The sequence below is a fragment of the Poecilia reticulata genome, chromosome 4 (assembly GCF_904066995.2).
Source record: "Poecilia reticulata chromosome 4, P_reticulata-male-v2, whole genome shotgun sequence".
Lineage (NCBI taxonomy): Eukaryota > Metazoa > Chordata > Actinopteri > Cyprinodontiformes > Poeciliidae > Poecilia > Poecilia reticulata.
In genome coordinates, this window is record NC_088833.1 from 24,343,652 (window position 1) to 24,362,970 (window position 19,319).

The following is a 19,319-nucleotide window of genomic DNA, read 5'->3' on the forward strand; positions in this document are numbered from 1 at the left end:
CTCCTCGATTAAGGCTCGTCACATCAGTGTCCGGTCCCTTTGTGCAGGTGAAGGAGTTCATTAGCTCCGAGCTCCTGGCTCAGCTCTACGCTCTGGGGGAATGCTCGGCTCTGATGGATGAGTCACCGGAGCAGAAGCAACACCGCGAGGAAGTGCTCCGTAAACACTCTGCCCTGAAGGAGGCGCTCACCGTCATCGGCGAGATCTCCACCTCTACCTTCACCACTCCGCTTCCTCCACCCGTAGACTCTTCCTGGATACAGCACCAAAGGTACAAATTTGATGCATTTAGAGCAGGGGTGTCCAAAGTCGGTCCTCGAGGGATGGCATCCTGCATGTTTTAGTTCTCTCCCTGGTTTAACGCACCTGGATCAAATGATGGCTCATTTGAAAGCCTAAAGAGCACATTGACTTGCTGAGGAGGTTGTTACTACCACCAGGGAGAGAACTAAAACATGCAGGATGCCGGCCCTCGAGGACCGACTTTGGGGATCCCTGGTTTAGAGGCTCTTGCAGCTACTGAAATGTCAGGTTTTTATGATGTAAAAAAAAAAATGAAACTTCAATAACCGATTGTAGACTTTCTTCCACATATGGGACATAAATCCAAGAGACAAAGCACCTTCTTCGAAAAAGAAAAAGGGAAAGTTGCAATAATCTTGCTTAAAAGTGAACACTTTATTAAAGCAGCTTTTGATTTCTGATTGCAGTTAGAGTGAAACCGGTGAGCCAGAAATAAATGTAAGCGTTTCAAGTAGAAATTTAATTCCATTTGCGTCTTTGCACCCTTTAGCTAAAGTGAATCTTAAAGGAATCTCATTGTGCAACGGTATCAGTCAGGACAAGGGTATAACAAAATTGACTGCATCACATGTAGACCACAGCACTGAGAAGACAACCACTAATAAATGAGAGACAGCACTGGCAAAAAAAAAAAGACTTAGTTCGATGAAAATGTAAAAGCTTTGAAAATGGTCTAGCCAAAGTCAAGAGCTAATTTCAATGGGAAATTTGTAGGGTTACCTAAAGAGTGCTGTGGACAAGAGATGCTCCTACAATCTGATGGACTTGGACACAACTTCAGGTCAAGACAGAAGCATGAGTACTGATACTGAACCAAAAGGTGTTTCACCTAAGAGTGTGCATACGTTTACTGCCAACTTAATGCTGATTGTTCTTTTCTTTTTTTTGCCCATCCTAAGAGACCTAATTCTATTTGGGGGGGAGAGGAGAAGCTTGAGAAAGTTTATCATAGTTTTGATTTTTACATCACAAAAGCCTGGAATGTCAGCAGGATGTCATGGATACAGAAAATGAGGGGGTGAAAGTTATTTGAGGTTCTCTTTTCCCTCCAGCTCAACACAACCCAAAAACTCGGCGACCGCTGGCAGGCCGGTGATCCGGGGCCACGCACCGCCTGCTCCTCGTGTAAATCCCTCCGAACCCAACTGTTCCTCAGACGGTCTCCAGCAGCTCACCGGTCAACACAACCGCGTCACCACCAGTGTCCCAAGGTGACTTCGAAACAGAGAAATCCTAACCCCAAAACGCAACTCTTTGTATCACGTTGACCCGAAGGCCTCGAAAGATCTGGATATTTAGGCACGCACTCTGCGCAAGTACATAATCACCAGCTACTCTGCAGAGGCACAGGGGCAGAGACTTGATATTTGAGCTGGGTGGGGGTCTGCTGGAAAATGTGTTTCTCATATTCCCCCCCCCTTCCCAACAGCCTCAGTAGACAGGACTTTTCTTCTTGCAGCTTTCTACCAGAGCCAGAAACAACAGGCTGAGTTCTTTGTCAAGTTTTCATCTTTACATCAGTCATTCATCTCCCCCCATTTTCCCCTTTTCCTCAAGCATGCATTTGTTTTATGGCCATTCAGAGTTTCCCCTCATGCAGTAACAATTATTTTTCCGTTCCTCCATATGCCGTTTTCTGGTGCTTTTTCTTCATTTCTTCTCGCTGGTTTCTCCCCTGCTTTTGGCGTGGCTCTTCTTTTTCGCTCAGCCTCATTTCCTCTGTGCTCTCCAATGGTTCCTTAGGTGCTTTTGTGCACTCAGTCTTTCTTACACTGCCTCTTGCAACCACACTAACCTCTCTTTAGGATTCTCAACATTCACATTGTAGTGTTTCTGGAATTATGAGTAAATAGAAATAATTCTCGCAAAAGTATTCATAGCCTTTGAACTTTTTTGCGTTTTGTCTGCAACGAACGTTTGAAACCTTCAGAAGGAAAGTAGCTGTGCTTGCTTTTTAAAAGTGGCTTCAGAGTAAAAGGAACTGAGTACAAAATGGATGACAAGCTTTTCAGATTTTATTTGAACAAACATTTTGAAAACGTATATCCTTTTCCGACCACTTAGGTTTATTTCATGTTGGTCTTTTGCAAGATTGAGGTTAAAATGCGAGATAATCTGAAAAAGGTTCATTTCGCAATGCCCTGCATGCACAGAAACCGCTCTGGCCAAAGACTGTCCAAACTATCTCCCTCAAATGATTTTTCTCAAACATACTCCTCGTCGTCCAACCCCACAGTGATATATATTGTGTCTGATCTTCCCTCCAGGAGGCAACCCCCAGCAATCCCAGGTGTGAAATAGGTCCGTTCCGCAGAGCTCCCTTCCAGCTCTCGTTGACCACTACCAAGAAACGCCCATGACCTGCATAATGTATAATCCGGCTGAAGCACTTTTCCTGGGCTTCTCTCCTTCTCCGCTGGGAACTGATGTCTGCAAAATTCACTCCGTCCTGAGCCTGTTTTGTATATGATGTGTCTGCCCATTAAAAGCTGGAATGTGTGCGGCTGTCTGCTGATTTTTCTCAAGTGCCTCAACTATGTATTATATAAACAATATGCTTGAAATTATTCTGATGCAAAAGAATACGAATGTATTGTTCTCACTTCTGTTGTTTGTGAATAAAAATGAGTTTATTTTCCGTATGTTTTGTTGTTTGAAAAAGCCCCAGGAGGGGTAAAAAAATAAAATAAAATTCACAATCATCGTTAGTTATTTTTGTTTTTCAAACTGTTAACATGACTGGACATTTTCATCCATGCATCCTTTAGTGGTGTCACCATCAGGAGAGGGCCAGAGTTCCCTTTGTGTGGGTTGAAAGTTTGTACTATTAGGAAGTCTGCAGCCTTTTTTTCGCCAACTGCTTAATCTGTGATTACACTGCAGATGGCACATCCCCTCAAGAACAGCTTCTCGTCTCTTACTGTGGAATACAGTCTCAGAAATCCTTGTGGATGACAAAAGAAAACACCCAGAATGTAATTTGCTGTCCTTTTTTTCAGCTCCATTAGCAAAACTTGCAGCGACTTGTTAATTTACTTGAAGATGGGTGGACTTTTTTAAGGTAATGTTAATTTAATACAGGAGCACAGGCTTGTTTAGCCTACAAGTTCCAGATTCTGTTGAAAATCTTATTTTCAGATTTTGTGTTTCTTGAAAAAGAACATTTTCAAATGTTAAGCATAAACTTAAACTTTTATTGTTTGCTTATTGGCAGAATATTTCTAAGTAATGAAAATATGTTAAACATTGAGTGTGACCTTTTGGCAAAAATAAAACTGTCAATTAACTGACATTGAGGTACAAAAAGAAAAAAAACATGCAATGTTTAAAACAATGTTTATGTCAATTTTTGTGTGTGTGTGTCACTAGTTCAACTTTCCATGTGAGTAGATAAATTACCCAAGAGTTTCATCTTTTAAAACAGTCTAAATTTTGAATCTTTCCTGCTCATTCTGATTGGTTTGATATTTGAAACCATGACGGAAATTAGAATCCTTGTTAAGAATCCGGCATTTTCACCATAGCAACAGCACCACAACGCTTAAATTCCGTTATGACTTTTGTTTTTCTCTGACTTCCAAGGCAATTAGGACTATTGGGCTGTTTTCTTTATGCTCCCCCATTTTTTAGGCTTAGAAACGTTTTTTGTTTTACAGAAATAAAACTTTTTGCTCCTCCAGAATTTCGAAACGACGATCATCTCAAAACTCCCCGATATGATTCACTTAATTTAAGACTGGCTGTTTCCATGACGACCTCTGATCCTTGCGGTTCTCTGAGGACGCCGCACTGCCGAAGACGGCCAGGGTGAATCCGTGTTGAAAGTGCAGCTTCTTCCTCAGCGCTGTTTCAACCATGGCACCGACCAAGTTGCCAGTTGCAAAGCCCCCAGTCACATCCCGAAGCAAGACGCACCGAACAGAGGTGAAGGTATGACACCTAGCGACCACAGCGCACTACTGGTAGGCCTGCTGCATTCAAGCTCTTTATCAAGTTAGCGGAACATGTAATTCATAGCTGAAAGCTAAAAAAAACCCAAACAAACAAAAAAAACACCAAAAATTTCGCTGTAGCGATTTTGTAACACATTGCCTCTTACCGCACTGAGGTAAAATGAAAAGAAAAAAAAGAACACTTTGTCTTGTTGATTTGTACTTTATTTATACCCACTATTAAAAAAAATATTTAACATTAAACAAAAGTAAAAGTCAGCGACACAATGTTTGATCAGCTTAATCAAAATAAGGTTAAAATTGGCAATAAAAAGTGACTTTTATGCGAGATATTTCAATTAGCCAAACAGCTGTTTGTAATCAGCAAAAAGCTGACGTCACTGTCTTTTAAATCAACATGCTTGACTTTCTGCTCATCAGGGACTGATTAGGCCAAATATATCCTTTGTCTAGCTAAGGCTAGCTGAGCAGTCCGGTATAAAAACAGAAGTCCTGTTTATATAAATAATGGCTCACATTATTGTAACTAATTTGCTGAAGAACTTGACCTTTCCCTAAAAGAAAATTAAAAAATTGCAATATTGATCGTTTTAAAAAATATTTCTGCCCTTCACGTTACAAAGTGATTATTGACATAAAAAAGAGACAAATCGTTCAACTGTGCTTTTTTTCTTTTTTATAATATTTTAAAACAAAGATAACATTTAGAGTTATACCATTTTTAATGTTGTTTAGCATCCTATTTTGACCAGTAGTGTGTGGATAGCATTACTAACTGTAAAAACAAACTTGAGTATTCCCTTCCGAGGGCAGGGCACACCTAAACTCTTAAGATGTCTAAAAGGTTCACAACATTCCTAAAAACGGGATGTTCTAAAACAAAGAACTCAAAACATAAATGTTTCTGTTATTAAATAAATTTGGCAAAATGTTGCAAGGTCTTCTTTTTGTTTGAAATGACAAAGGAGCAAAACGACCCTCGCCTGATGAAGTCTGGTTCTTTGTTACAGGAGCCTGAATGAACACCTGCCAGAAAATACAGTTTATTTTTAAACAACCGTTGTGACTCCTCTGACAACAGATTTGAACACCTCACTGTACGTTAAGACAACAACTTGGAGTCTTCTCCCCACAGTAACAACTTGCACAACTTGGACTTTGGTACTTAGTGCAACCTTGAAGCACTGAGTAGGAGTGTTCACTTATCAAAAAAGAATGGAGTTTTCTAGTTTTTGGCAGGCTGATTTTTTTTTTTTTTTCAGTGCACCTCTTAAGAAACTGTGGCATTTTCAAAACCGTTTTTAAGTACCACATTTTAAGCGAATAAAGTTACAATCATGTACATGTCACTGTTAAAACTGAGCTAAAACTTCCACCATAAGTTACACACAGTATCACTGCAGCCCAGATAGAAAAATTATTCTCAGTACATCGTGAGGTTTACCCAACTGAACTAAAATAACCCAGGTAATTGGAGCCCTTATTCTTATGTACAACCGAAGTCCATAAAACTCAGAACATTAAAAAACTTGATGCATGGCTTCATATTGTTCGGTAGTTCAGGTCAGCCCAGCGCACTGGTTCATAGCTTTTGCAGAAGAATTGAGGTCAGTGCTTAGAAAACAGTAGCAGCTTTATCATTAGGAATCATCTGTGGAAAGCAGTTTGCTGTGGCTGTCCAAACAGACCATTACGGAAATCTGTCAGAAAAGACATACAGTACAAACAGGAGTGGTGTAAAATGAGCCAATTGCCAGTTTGGTCATAACAAGCTCAGTTTGCTGTGTTCTTCAGTGGAGGAAGCGGCTGAGGTCCTCATGAATCTCAGCCTCATCCCACGGGCCGTGGATGTTGTCCTTGTGCCTTTGCAGCCTGACCAGCAGCAGGGGACAGATTAACGTGACACTCACTAAGGCCAGGGACAAGAGCACAGCTCCCCCAAGTGACTGGGATCCCAGACCCCCTACTCCTCCGACACACACTCCCACACACACCCCGGTAAACTGGCCGGGCGCATTCGCCCTTATCCTCTGTAGCAGACAAGGCCACAGGGCGAACACTAGCAGTGCACAGGTGAGCATAGCGAAGGTGTGCAGAGCACCAGGTAACCTCGAGGCCAAGCACACAGAGGCAAACAACGCAGCATTCAAAGAGAGGCTGCCCGGGGGAGAGGGGTGGGCATAGGGAAACGACACCAGGTGGGCCAGCAGCATCAGAGCCGACATGGCGTACACGGTGTCCGTGCTAACAGACTCCGTTAATGTTTTGAGAACTGGCGAGAAGCCGAAGGTGAAGGAAAGGAACAGCACGGCGCTCTGTGAATCCGCCAAATGTGTGCGGTGGTCACTGCAGGATTCAGTCTGAGAGGTCAATGCCTGGTACAGTCCATAACCCAGGAGGGCACATGTGAGACTGGTCCAAAACAATGTCTCAGGAGCAAGCAGACCCTGTGAGAGAAACAAAAGAACAACATGTCAACCAATCAGAGATTTCCTTCGGAACAAGAACGGTATGAAGTTAAAAGCTGTTCGACATGTATACCTGCTCCATGTAGAGCCAGAGGGTGATAAAAATGGCCACACAGGACAGCTGCTGTCCCACAAAGCCTGCTTCCTTCACTACGGCCCAGTAGCGGTACTGCCGGATGCCCTCGTTCCTCCGTAATTCCTCCAGGAACCTCTGGTCCACGTAGTTGTCAGGAAATGGCTGCCGTTCCCACAGCACCTTCCGCCAGGGCACAGACTGACTCGGGGCCCCATCTGGCCCCATTGCCCTCTTTACCAAACAGAAACATACAGAGAACAGCACGGTCACAGTAGCATTAGTTTTTATTTTTTCCTTTTGCAAAGCACTTAAAAAAAAACAAGCAAGTAAAGTGAACAGCTAACTAAATGAGTACCTAATATTAGAGCGTGTCTTTAATTACTTTAGATGCCTTGGACACTTCTGTGGACGAACACACTTGGTGGTGTTTATTTGTTCTTCACCCACACACCCATGAAACTCTTAATCAATGAACCCCAAAACAAAACATACATTGCTAAAATCTGTAACGTTATGTGTATTTTCACTAGTTCTGGGAGAAAGTTTGTGTTTGTACAACATACCTCATGGCTGTAGGAGCACCTTTTAAATGGTTCATAAAATGAAATTAGACAGAATAACACTGTCTAATATCCATATTGGTGGGAGTCGATGAAGGGGTAAGCGCTTCTCGTTTAAACTTCCCTTTATTGACCACTAGGTGTCCTACTTGAGCAATGTTATTGAAGGCTCAAGTAATAAACCATTTTATGAATGAAGTAACTAAGGTGAATGCATTGCGGTGCTAACAGCTACGGTTGGACTCATAGGCAACTCTGTCTGCCTGGCAATTGTTTTGGATGAAAGTCTCGAATTGGACCCTAGTTCTTTAGAAAATCATTGTAAATCCTCTTACTGTAACACAGTTCAAAACGATCAATGAATATCTTTTGTAATCAAATCTGGCCATTAAAGTTGGTCCTGTATGTTTGATAAAAGCATAGTATGATGTTCGTATTTAGTGTTTTAACATGAAGTCATCTAACTGGGCGTGGTCATGTAGAACATATGGGAAATACAAACCATCAAGCATTTTAATCGATCATCGAAATCCGTCTGTTAAAGCCCAACAAAAATAATAAATAAATAAAAAGAAAGAAAAATATCCAAATTCAAATTGCTCTGAGTCTTTAATAAAGCAATAGGGACAAGAGAAATGGAGATAAATACAAGTCTTATAATTTCTTTTATGCTTTCTGGTCACCAGGGTACATGTAATTGTGTTTGTTTTGGGGAGAGATTTTAGTTTCTTGAAATACCGATACAAAACAAACGGCCAAACCAATAGAAAACCGAACAGATGGCAACTTGTTGCTTCATGGATGAAAAGAAAACTGTACTTAAAATTAATCACTGAATGCTAACGCTAGTAGCTTTAACGCCAGTAAAGCATCTGGCGAGATTTAGCCCAGGAAGCGAATTTAGTTTCAAGTTATTGATAACTTTGGATGTAATTTAAGAAGTTGTCATTCCTAATCACTGCGATTACTATTAAAAGAGCCAAGTAAAGGGTAAAGTTTGGGTTGTATGATTAGCGTTTTCTGTTAAATGTTAAGCTGATCAGGCTTGGTGTACAGACTCTTCCGGTTTGGTGTGAATATAAAACTAGCCTTGTTCTACTGAAGATGCATTTAGAGATAAAAAATAAATAAATCCAGGGTTGGTTATAATCCTTCTGTAATTTAATATTATCAAAAGCGTTATCCACCTACCTAGGCTGGTTTTATTCGTCGCTATGGGCGCAGACGCTTTTACTTCATCCCGATTATCCCGGAAGTAAATCAATCAGTTGGTGCTCACAGCGACCCCTGCTGTTAGGTTTAGAAAGTAATGAATCGATTATTTCTGCTTTGTCCGGCTCCAGAAGTTTCACAATATAATTGACAAATGAGTCGCTAAATTAATAACTATGCGTTATTGAAAACTGAAAAATCATACACTAACTGAATAACAGATTATCAGAAATTAACGTTGATAACTGTCTGAATGTTTCAATAATTTGAATTACATAAATCTTTATTGAAATGTGAGAATTATTTCGGGCCAATGTAGCAGAAGAAATATAGAACATTTATATATTATATAGTATACAGTACATGGCAGTCAAGTTTTAATTCACATTTTACACAGTTAATTTCATTTCAAATTTGACACATTTATGTAAATACTTTTAGATTTTTCTTGTATTTGTTCATAAATATGTAAATACAATTGCATTTCTAATTCTGAATATCTGCCAGCCATTTTCTCATTAATTTTATCTGTTGTTTTTTTTTAATAAGATGTCTGTGGTGAACATACGTGGCCCATTCTCCACTGAACTTTTAAGACGGAATCAACAGAACAACCCATCAGAGTATCCTGATATTTTTCATCTTACAAGTCTTACAGTTAAGAGGGCTTGTGTCCCACTTTTACACATTCTTGTTTTTTTTGCAGCTTCTCAGAAGATAAACTACAGCCAGAAAAGAGATCTATCAAAACAATGGTAAGTTCTTCCAAAATCCCAACCCAATCGAAAGAAATCACTTAAACATTTTAAAGGCTATTAATGCTTGAAACTTCTCCAATGCATCTTAAGTGGGATAATGATATAAAGAAGAGTGAATCTAATTAGTTGCTAGTAATTCTAAATGCTTGATGGTACTTAGCAACACCAATTACTAAGCTTAGGAGACACTTTTTCACAAAGAGGGAAGTTGCTTTGAGTAGTTTTATTTCATCTTACTGAAATCAGTTAAATCTGCTCTTTGCATTTACTGAGATTATCTTTTTTTTGATCATATGAAACACTTAAGTGTGGGGGGAAAAAACCCCCAAGAAGAAACCTGTAAGGAGAGAAATGGCTCAAGGTCATCTACTTCTGTTCTCGGTATGATTCACCAAATATTTATCCACTGCACTTTTTCCTTGAGACGTTTTTGATAAAGCTGAGATCAATGTCCTTGAACAATTCTTCTTCTTCTTTTTTTGCTGTTAACTCTTCTAAGCTCTTAATTAGATCACATTTACCTGAAATAGATAGTAAAACCAAATCTACAAATAAGAGAGAACTAGTGGTGATTGTATGCCAGTTTGAGAACAACTTAAGGTCCTTAGAGTTTCATTTTAGAAAAAAAAATACTCCAGACATTTTACTGGTTTGCATTTCCATTTCATATGACATATATTTCTTTCAGATGGTGTCGAACTTCAGCAGCGTTTCCAGAACTCCTTCATCCTCATGGTACCTAATGGAAGGTTAAGCATCGTGGGTCAAAATGAAAAACATTTCAAACATTTCTGACAAAAATCCCAAATATTGTGTTTCAACTCTCCAAGGATTCACTGCGCAGAAAGGCCGTCTTCGCCTGCACTGAAGAAGTGTCTGATCATCTCGTCTCTGCAGCCTCACTCAGACAAAAAAGCAGATATCCATTAAAGGTTTTCTCTCTACCAGTAAATCAGAAATACTTTATTCTGTTCTGCAGTGACATCTGAACTACTGACTGACACAGAATCTCTTTAGCAGTCCAGCATTTTCAAAACCTCTGACCTCAGGTTTAAAGTGTATTTTCATGAGATAGCAGAGAAAGTGCTAAAGTATAGAGTAATACTGCATTGCACCTGTAGCTTTTGCTGCTGCACTCTGCCACCCAGCAGGCCGAAAGAAGCTGTTATACATACATATATATATTTTATATATAAATAAAACAAGACCAAAACCAAAACTAAGTAGCCACCTATAGCTTCTTTTTTAGAAACAGCTTTTCTGTTAAGCAGATCACTGCAGGCTGAATGGAGCAGCCTGCAGTGATCTAATTCTCACACCGTAATTATTCTGTTCTTGAATTGTGACGCTAATGGTGGCAACATGTTGAAGGAGCTCTCTCAAGTTAGTTCTGATTTATTATTTTCCTAAACTTGGTTCATAATTTGTTTGACTGAAGCACTGCATGTTTAGACAATTATTCTGTCTGCATGTGCTGCTAGATTTTTGCTCTAACGTTTATTTTTTCCAGGGACAAAGAGGTACTCTTGTCACAACTGGAAGCAGCTGATGAGGATCTTAAAAGCTCAAATAACACCTGACCTATGAGGTTTCATGTATGGAGAGCAGGATCAATAGAGAGAGAAGGACGAAGTTCTCTGAGGGGTTTTCACCATTCGGCAGACGTTAATTTAAAGGGGAGTGGGAAAAGCAAATGAGGTGGATTAGCATTGCTTGTCAACAACAGATGGTGTCATGCAGGAAATGTTAGTCATATCTGCTTCCTGGAAATTGAGCGTTTAGCGTGTCACACAGCATTTTGATAAGGGTCTTTGGAGATCCTTCTCACCCACAACAACAATGGCCTGAAGATACATGGATGATATGACTTATGACATCTGGTTTCCTTTTAGGATAAATAAGTGTTTTTGAATTGAATTGCATAAGGAAGAGAATGACAGTCATCTGAAAACTACAACCAAATTTAGCAGGTGTTAGATTTTTGTCTATGTCTGAGACAAAATAACAGTAAAAGCTATGCCATTTTTTTCAACAATAATAATTAAAATGTTACATAAATATTGTTTAAATCTTCAAAACTGTGGTATTTTTTACCGAAGGCCCCTTAAAAAAACTGCCTGCCTGTGTAGACACACAAGGAGAGACACAGATCAGAAAAGATAGACTTGTTTAATTTATACACATCTACAAGTGCAGGGCATCGGTGGAATAAATGTCATGTTCCCTCAATCTGCCTCAAAATAGTAGAAAATATACGTTTTAAAAGAGTAACAGAGTACTTTATTCCTTCTCAGTAATGTAGAAATACTATTAAAATTTTTTAATTTACCTGGATTGCAAAAGCATTTTAAATCGATCTCTTATAAGAATACCAGAATCTTAACACACAGCTGAACAGATGAATGCTTCATACATGGAAAATAGATTAAAGACAAAACAAAAGAGGAACAAATTACATAGCTAATTTGCATATTAACACAGCTAGTAAATGTTTGGTTTTATGCACTTTAAACATAAGGCTCTGAAGTAAAGGCCTGATCTAATGATGTGTCTTTACTCTTATAGCATAAGTCGTTTAACAGTGAAGTCAAGTATAAAGAAAACATTTAGGGAAAAACAAACAAACAACCAGCATAATTTTAACAGAGAAAAGGCAAAAAAAAGAATAAAAGAATGAAGACCTTCAGTAGGTGGTCCGAGACGGACCTCGGTTCTTTACTGGACCTTCCTCTAAACCCACCTCCAAAGTTCCAGTGCCCAAAGTCAATTTGTTAAAAATGTTTTTCACAGGCAGTGCAATAATCATAACAGTCTTTTTTTTTTTTAAGTATATGGAAGCATCTAAGAGAACGCTGACGAAGGGGAGGATCGTGTTTTAAACAGAGCAGGTGTGGCACTGACCTTCCAGGTATCAGTCAAACAGAAGCAGCCTTCTGTCACTAGAGAGACAAGCGGACCCGTCGTTTTCACAGTAGGTGGGCTGTAAGCAGACACCCACCAGCAGACACGGGCCTTCACAGCGGGACGACTGTGGACGCCGCGGACCCCGTCTCTCCTGCTCCACAGTCCCTAGGGTGGGTTAGCAGTGCAACCCCACCTATCCACACACCTGACTGTTCTGCAGCAACATAGTATGGTTAATTTCCAACAGCATTCGTACTTGCTGCCAACTTCAGAACTGACAGGTAGATTTTTTTTTTGCCCTTGAGTAGTTAAGACATGATACCTAACTAGTTGCTCCTCCTCTTTATGTTTGGCAAAAATAAGTTATCCCAGCAGCAAGCGGCTACTTCAACTACTTTCACTCAGGAAAAAAACAAAAAACAAAACAAGGCAATATTTGCAAATTGGCCACTGGCCTGGTAACGCTCCAGCTCTATTAGAAAAGTAGTTGCATATCATAAACTTATTGTTACGTGTTGTGTAAACCACTACAGCAGCTAAGAAGGACCTTAAAACAGTAAAAAGCTATAAAGAGAGAGAAGAAGAGTTTTCTTGTAAAAAGGTTGTTGAGTGGAGGTATGGCTAGTCGACACTTGTGATTCATTCCCAAACTCCAGTGGACAGAAAACTTGAAGCAACAACAGTGGCGAATTAGTCCTGACCCTCTGTTGGTTTCTGCAAATATTTAAAAGACATAATGGTGTGGAGGAAAACAAAAACAAAACAAAACAAAAAAAAAGCGTCCCTAATGTAACCGTGTTAACGTGTGTTAGTTTCATGATTTCTGTCCGTCCAGTTCTAGGCGATGTTATGTGCAAATTTTCCTCTTGTCCTCGAACAACAAACGGACTAAGTAGACCTGGACGGCCGACACCACCATCATCACGAAGAGGTTGACCACCGACCAAAAGTTCACCCTGTCGAAGTTGCTCTCCTGGAGGTTCCGGTCGCGAGCCTCGAATGCCCGCAGCAGCGTCTGGATCTGCACGCTTTTTCCCAGGCGAGACTTCACGTTGTTGATGGTGTCCTGGGAGACAGAAGAGAAAAAAATATACATATTTATAAACTTATGAAAGAAACTGAACAAAGGCCACTTCTACAAATACTTTGAGAGAGTCATATGCATATCCGTTTAGCTCCCTTCACTCTGATGCCCCTAAATAAAACCCAGAGGAACCACTTGCTTTCAGATGTCACCTAGTTAGCTTATAATTAAAGTTGGTAAAGTTGTGTGCACTTTAATCTCAGTGTAAATTCACCTGGATTCATGAACAATTAATGTTTGTCGACATTAATTGTTGATTAATGTTGAAGAACATTAATGAACAAACAGCGCCATGGAAACCAAGGACCACAGCAGATAAGGTGATCCATATGAAAAACCTGTTCAACTTTGCTTATATTGAAATAAAGTGAAACTAATTTACAAGTGACTTTTGAGCAAGAAACAGGAGCTTGTTTTAAGTCAATAATTCCTTAACATTGATGAAACGGTGCTAGTTATGAAATTATCTGCCAGTGGAACAAGTCATGTTTGCCATATTAGAAGTTAAAAATTGTTTTTCCACTGGCAGATCATGTCACTTACAACTAGTACTTTCTCAAAAAAAATATTTACAAGTTATTCACTTAAAACAAGTTCCTATATCTTGCAGAAAATGTACACACGAGTTAGTTTTGTCTTATTTCAATTGTCCTAAGATGCACTTGAAACCTGACCAAAAATACTGGGTCAGATTTTGTGGGTTTGCAGTGCATCTGCAAATCAAAGCTAGAGCATTTTCCTAAGCAAGCTGTGCAGTCAGGTGTGCTCCTTCCTTTTTAAGAAAGCAACTTCCTCCACATCTGGAAAACACGTTTCCTGCTCTTTACCACGTCATGGCTCTGTGACTTCTGACACAAATACGAGCCATTTATAGGGACGGGGGCAGCGCTAGTCACTGTGGCGAAACTGGTAAGCTGAGTGGTCGTGACGCTCTCCGTTCTTGTGACACATGCTGAATCTCTTAGGACGCTGCTTTGTGGGGAAATTATTGCGTCGTTAATGGGACTGTGTCAAGACAATAGAGGGACAACGTCTAAAACGCTGGAGTGGAAATATAGAGGAAGACTTTGCATGTCAGATTTTTAATTATGCCACTGAGATCAGACGGTTTAGAAACAATATCAAGCCATACGCTGCGTGAAAATGTCTGCCTCACCATAATGTCCTCCAGCTTCATGTCCAGCGAATCTGTCCCAATGATGTGCTCCTTCCAGTTGTCTGGGTCTTCCTCCTGATCCATGTTGTCCAGGATCAGCTCAAAGAAGACGAGCTTCTCGGATATGGAGCTGAACGTGTTGTCAAAGCAAAACACGTAGTCCCCATCCTCATGAGTTTCCACGCTGAAGGATAGAACAAGCTGTAAGGACACCGTGGACGTGCAAAACAAATCAACGGACGTGCTGCTCGAGTCGCTCACGTGTGGACGCCGTCCGACTTGCGCTGATCGCTGAAAAGCAACTGGCCGGATGGAGAAGAGATGGAAAAGTCCACGTCGAGACCGGCACCGTCTAACACCTGTTGATGGCGAAGGTAAAAGGAACGGGCACTGATGTCACCAGGGCTCAAACACACAACTTACCAGGAGACAAAACAGTTAACTTGCCAGTATTCGGAGTTGGATATCATTTTTTAAATATTATTAACATTTTGAAAACCACAAATAATTGAATTACTATGTAGTACTTTGTGATGGTTTATCACATGAAATCCCAAGAAAACACTTTAGTGTTTGGGCAGTAGTGAAAAATTATATGAACAATTCAAACATTTGTAAGGCATTGAATATGCTGTAGTAAGACGTCACCCAAATATGAGAAGTTGTAGTTTTTTCTCATTCTACAGTGAAAACAAAAACCCTCAGTTAATATTTGAAGCTACACACCACAATGTTAAGAAACTGCTATGGTACAACTGTCCATCATGGCCCAGACAGTCTAAACGGCATTGCTAAATGTTTGTGCATGTCAGGGTCAAACAGAGATACTCATTTTGGGAAATAATTTGTGCACTGACAGGCAAAACTGGTTCCTGACAATATGAAAAATCAAGGTGTGAGCCACAAAGTCAACTGGTTCTACTGATACGTAGTAATTTAACATAGCAGAGCATTACTGTGGATAACAGACAGTCCAATATTTGTCTATGACCTGATATTCAATCTCCAGGGAAGCCTCTTTCTTCATGGTTTGGTAGAAACATTCCTTTCGGCCAGCAGGTAAGCTGAAGGTGAAGTCGCTGTCCGTAGCTTGGGAGAAGGAAGCCAACACCACCAACCTGTCCGAGACTAGCGAGATAAACACGGACAGCAGACACAGAACCATCCGGACCGGCTCCATGCTCAAACCTGTGATCCTGAGAGTCCAAAAAAAGCTGAAGTTGTGTTTCAGCGGTCAAACACAGAGTCACAGAGGAGAAGCAAATGCTTCGGTGAAATTTTTTGACGTTCACCCAAAGTTGACTTCTGTTAAACTGTGCTCAGCCTCAGCGAAGACTGCTAAAGCACCAGGACCCCGCCTGTTCATAATAACAAATTTATTTATGGCTCAAATTAATATCCCATGAAGCTACAATATGTTTCAGATATTCTTTATTCGTTTTGCAAAAAAAATAACGTCAATATATTTGGCCAGTAAACAAAAAATAATTCTAAAAGGCAGATTTAAGGGCCTTGCTCGAATTGCATTGTGGGATATGTAGTTCATTTGTACCATGTGTGACAAACGGCAGAATTCGATGTAATCAAAAATAATCAAATAAAATTAAATTTCGAACTTTAACAGTTTACTTCGGTGTTAAAATTTCAATCTGTTGTACCTATAAACCTTTAAATATGTCACACTTTTGCAGTGTTGGTTATTTTATAGTCAACTTTTCCGGAGTGAAACCTAGAAGACTGCCAAAAGCTTCACACTGAGCATGCGTTAATCCTTTCGTAACCCTCAAAGTTGACTTTGAGGGTTATATATATATATATATATATATATATATATATATATATATATATGTGTGTGTGTGTGTGTGTGTCAAAATCTGCTGTGCTTGAACAATCATGCCCAATATATATATATGTTTCGCTCTGTCACCTGTTCTTATATCCGAGTGGTTCAGCTGACAAAATAACAGTTGAATTCATGAGTCAATCAAAGCCAATATAAATATATATGTTTATCTCTTCCAAAATGTTTCATATAAATATCCTTTGCCATGACCCTCTTTATAGATAGTTTAGTTTGAAGAGAAGAGGATCTTAAAACTTTATGCTTACGGCCCCCAGATCCTAAACCCAATTTATTTTGAGAACCACAAATCGATTGTAATATACATAATGTGATTATTAGTAGATGACATCTACAAGCAAGAGCTGCTCAGAGTTTGTCATAATCTGCTGTGCTTGAACAATCATGCCCAAACTGGAATCGGAACCATAATTAGAATAATAATAATAATAAAAATCTTGTGGAAATAATATACAATTCACTTATAAGTTTGCATATCTATCACCATATTTTATTTAAAAACACCAACCACACAAAAAATATGCCTAAATACAATGAATATGATATGGTTTGTTTGTGGGAACAAAATATAAGAAGGAAGGGACAATTTCGCAACCCCGGGGCACAAAATGAGTTAAATAACAAGCACACACATGCAAACAATATTTTCTCTTTGTTTATTTTTTACCATGAATAAAATTAGTTATTTATGGTTCGTCCGAACTAAAGAAGCCACAGGTAAACAGATGTTGTAGTGGAGAAATAGTCTATTTGTACTAAAACATATTTGAATTTAATGGAAGAAAATTATTTTAATGACAAAAATTCCGATTATATACAAAAAACTAGTGTTAAAACAAGCCATTTCCAATGAATCGTGGTGTTATTGTGCAATAAATTGAAATAAGGCGTGCTTTGCTGATCAGTTTATCAAAAAGCGTGACGCGTCCAGTCGTACAGCCACCAACTCATCCTCAATACTGAAGGCGGGGCTTTTTTTTCAAATACGACACAGCCACGTCTCCTATGATTGGTCGATAATTTCTTTTCTGTGATTTGATTGGTTATCTCTGGGGCAGGCGTTACATTACCCGGAGCACGGCAACTCGTCAGTAGCAGTGGCTGTTGAAACTGAAAAGGAGGCGGACTAAAGGTCCGTGTAATGAATTATACTCCTCGTGAAGTGTGGGTTTTACCTTCACAGCATCGTGGCTTGCTTGTTTCCTAATTAAGGAAGACTCACCGCTAACACACAGCTGGTTTTCGGTGTATTGTGCAGCCGCGACAGACCAGAAACAAACCAAATAGCGAGGATGTCGGTCCCCGCTGGAAGATAATGAAGAGGCTGCGCGTTTTGTTGGTGTGCCTCATTGTAGCTCTCCTGTGCTGGTAAGCTTGGCCTCCTGTTTTCACCCAGTATTACGAAATGTTTGGTAAATAGGCGTTTAAAGAATAGGTTGACCACGTTAAACATACATTTGTGCCCAGGCATACTTATTTATTTATTGTCTTTTGCTGCACAATATTTACGAGCATACATGTTTACTGAGTCGAGTCACCCCTGCTACATTAGCTAACAACATATGCCTGTTTCAGTGTGTTGGATTCAGTGTATGTGAGTTTTAAGAAAATAACTGACTTTTGTCCTGCTTGTCATCGTGGATAACCCCCTTTGCAGTTTAAATGGGTGTGTTTGTGGGGTTGGTGATGAGACCAGCTGTTGATAGCAGCTGAGCTAGCTAAATTCAAGTTGGTCAGTGTTGGCATATGTTTCTTAGGTTGGGGACTGTCGGGTTCATGTAGGTAAAAACAATTCAAAGAACTGTTTGCACATTTAATTTTTTACTAATCTGTAGTTTAAGATAACCAAACGAAGATAATTTATGTTTTTGTTAACTAACTTAAAACAAAATTTTACGACCCATACTGAAAAACTGTATAAATTCTTTTGGTTATTATAATTTTTTCGTCAAATCATGTAACTAGTTGTACAGAGATCAGAATCGGCCCATTTTCTTTTAATTGACATTGACTGTCGATTGCCAGGATAAATCCCAGACCCTGCTCAAGAATAAAAAGCACCAAATCTAAGAATTTCCACAATTTTATGAACTATAAAGGCACCATGACACGTTTTGAGTTGATTTAAAAATTAGATAAATGTTGGTATCCGTTGTTATGACCTGTACTGTTAAATATGCAGCTTTGAATAAACTAAAAAAAAAGATCAGTTTTGTTCCAGGCAGTAAATTTAAATAGTAACTGACAGGTTTTAATTTAAAGAACGAAGGTGACCCGAGGCTTGTAAATGAGTTGCATACTTGAAATGATGATGCTTGTTTAGGGAGTTTTTCTTTCGTAGCTCCAACACAGCTCATGCATTTGCTTAATCTTGGAGACACGCAGCAGGCAACAATGTGCTGGGTTTGTAGAATTGGATTAACAGTCCAGCTAACATTCCAACTTTATCCAGATTGTTTGCTCAGGAGAGGGTAACTGTCCCAATGGAGGCACGCAAACTGGACTTCCGATTCTGTCTGCCCTGGAGATTTTGTTGTTTTAGCCTATTGTAGTGTTTGTGTTTGAACATATGAAAGGTTTGTTTCATGCACAGTTGGAAAAATAAACGGCTTAGTTTTCTTTTTTGCTGTCTTTAATTGACTTCCAAGAAAATTTCTAAGGGCTTTTTGTGTCCAGTTTCAGAACTAAGTTTGTTTTTGTACACATGGCATCAGACTCACTTCCTCATACCTGAGGCCTATGGACAATACAACATAAACATCATATAAAGTATTTTTCTCATTTCCTCCTTGCCTTAGAATCAGACTTTTGGTTTTCATATTTTATTAATCGTGCCAGGGATTAGTGTTTTGTAAAGCCATCATTAATAAATAAAAACTTTCCTAGCTCAGTGCAGAACCACAGCAGCACTCATTCCTTGGAAAGGAAATTCTGTTTTGGTTCTGTATTTGATGGAAATGATGTATATCACGTAATCAATTTTT

At 39.4% G+C, this 19,319-nt stretch overlaps 4 protein-coding genes across 15 annotated transcripts in view; 2 read left to right on the plus strand and 2 right to left on the minus strand.

The window, feature by feature from the left end:
• dnm3a (dynamin 3a) overlaps positions 1-10,282 on the plus strand; it is a 34,239-nt gene extending 23,957 nt beyond the window's left edge. For 2 of the 7 annotated variants that reach the window (XM_081606519.1, XM_008407361.3), the window contains 7 exons: positions 48-271; positions 1,356-1,514; positions 2,571-4,233; positions 9,122-9,195; positions 9,279-9,327; positions 10,019-10,065; positions 10,161-10,282. In XM_081606519.1, coding sequence (XP_081462645.1) covers positions 48-271; positions 1,356-1,514; positions 2,571-2,604 — 417 coding nt within the window. In that variant the 3' untranslated portion in view covers positions 2,605-4,233; positions 9,122-9,195; positions 9,279-9,327; positions 10,019-10,065; positions 10,161-10,282. Of the gene's footprint in view, positions 1-47; positions 272-1,355; positions 1,515-2,570; positions 4,266-9,121; positions 9,196-9,278; positions 9,328-9,637; positions 9,712-10,018; positions 10,066-10,160 lie in introns of all 7 variants that reach the window. The other 5 variants (XM_081606522.1, XM_081606521.1, XM_081606520.1 and 2 more) reach the window with 5 other exon arrangements.
• On the minus strand, positions 4,710-8,717 carry pigc (phosphatidylinositol glycan anchor biosynthesis, class C). The gene is made up of 3 exons (XM_008407364.3): positions 8,552-8,717; positions 6,798-7,031; positions 4,710-6,703 (listed from the first exon to the last, which is right to left on the minus strand). Exons 2-3 carry the CDS (start codon positions 7,023-7,025, stop codon positions 6,047-6,049), a joined length of 885 nt encoding a protein of 294 aa, XP_008405586.1. The 5' UTR covers positions 7,026-7,031; positions 8,552-8,717; the 3' UTR covers positions 4,710-6,046.
• A 1,198-nt stretch (positions 10,283-11,480) lies between the features above and the next one.
• Positions 11,481-15,819, minus strand: tmed5 (transmembrane p24 trafficking protein 5). Its single transcript, XM_008407365.3, has 4 exons — positions 15,466-15,819; positions 14,736-14,833; positions 14,475-14,658; positions 11,481-13,300 (listed from the first exon to the last, which is right to left on the minus strand). The coding sequence occupies exons 1-4, from the start codon at positions 15,652-15,654 to the stop codon at positions 13,082-13,084; spliced, it is 690 nt and encodes a 229-aa protein (XP_008405587.2). The 5' UTR covers positions 15,655-15,819; the 3' UTR covers positions 11,481-13,081.
• A 1,584-nt stretch (positions 15,820-17,403) lies between these two features.
• Positions 17,404-19,319, plus strand: part of suco (SUN domain containing ossification factor) — a 42,890-nt gene continuing 40,974 nt past the window's right edge. For 5 of the 6 annotated variants that reach the window (XM_081606526.1, XM_081606527.1, XM_081606528.1 and 2 more), the window contains exon 1: positions 17,404-17,703. In XM_081606526.1, the coding sequence (XP_081462652.1) occupies positions 17,651-17,703 (53 nt within the window). In that variant the 5' untranslated portion in view covers positions 17,404-17,650. The remainder of the gene's footprint in view (positions 17,704-19,319) is intronic. The other variant, XM_008407369.3, reaches the window with a different exon arrangement.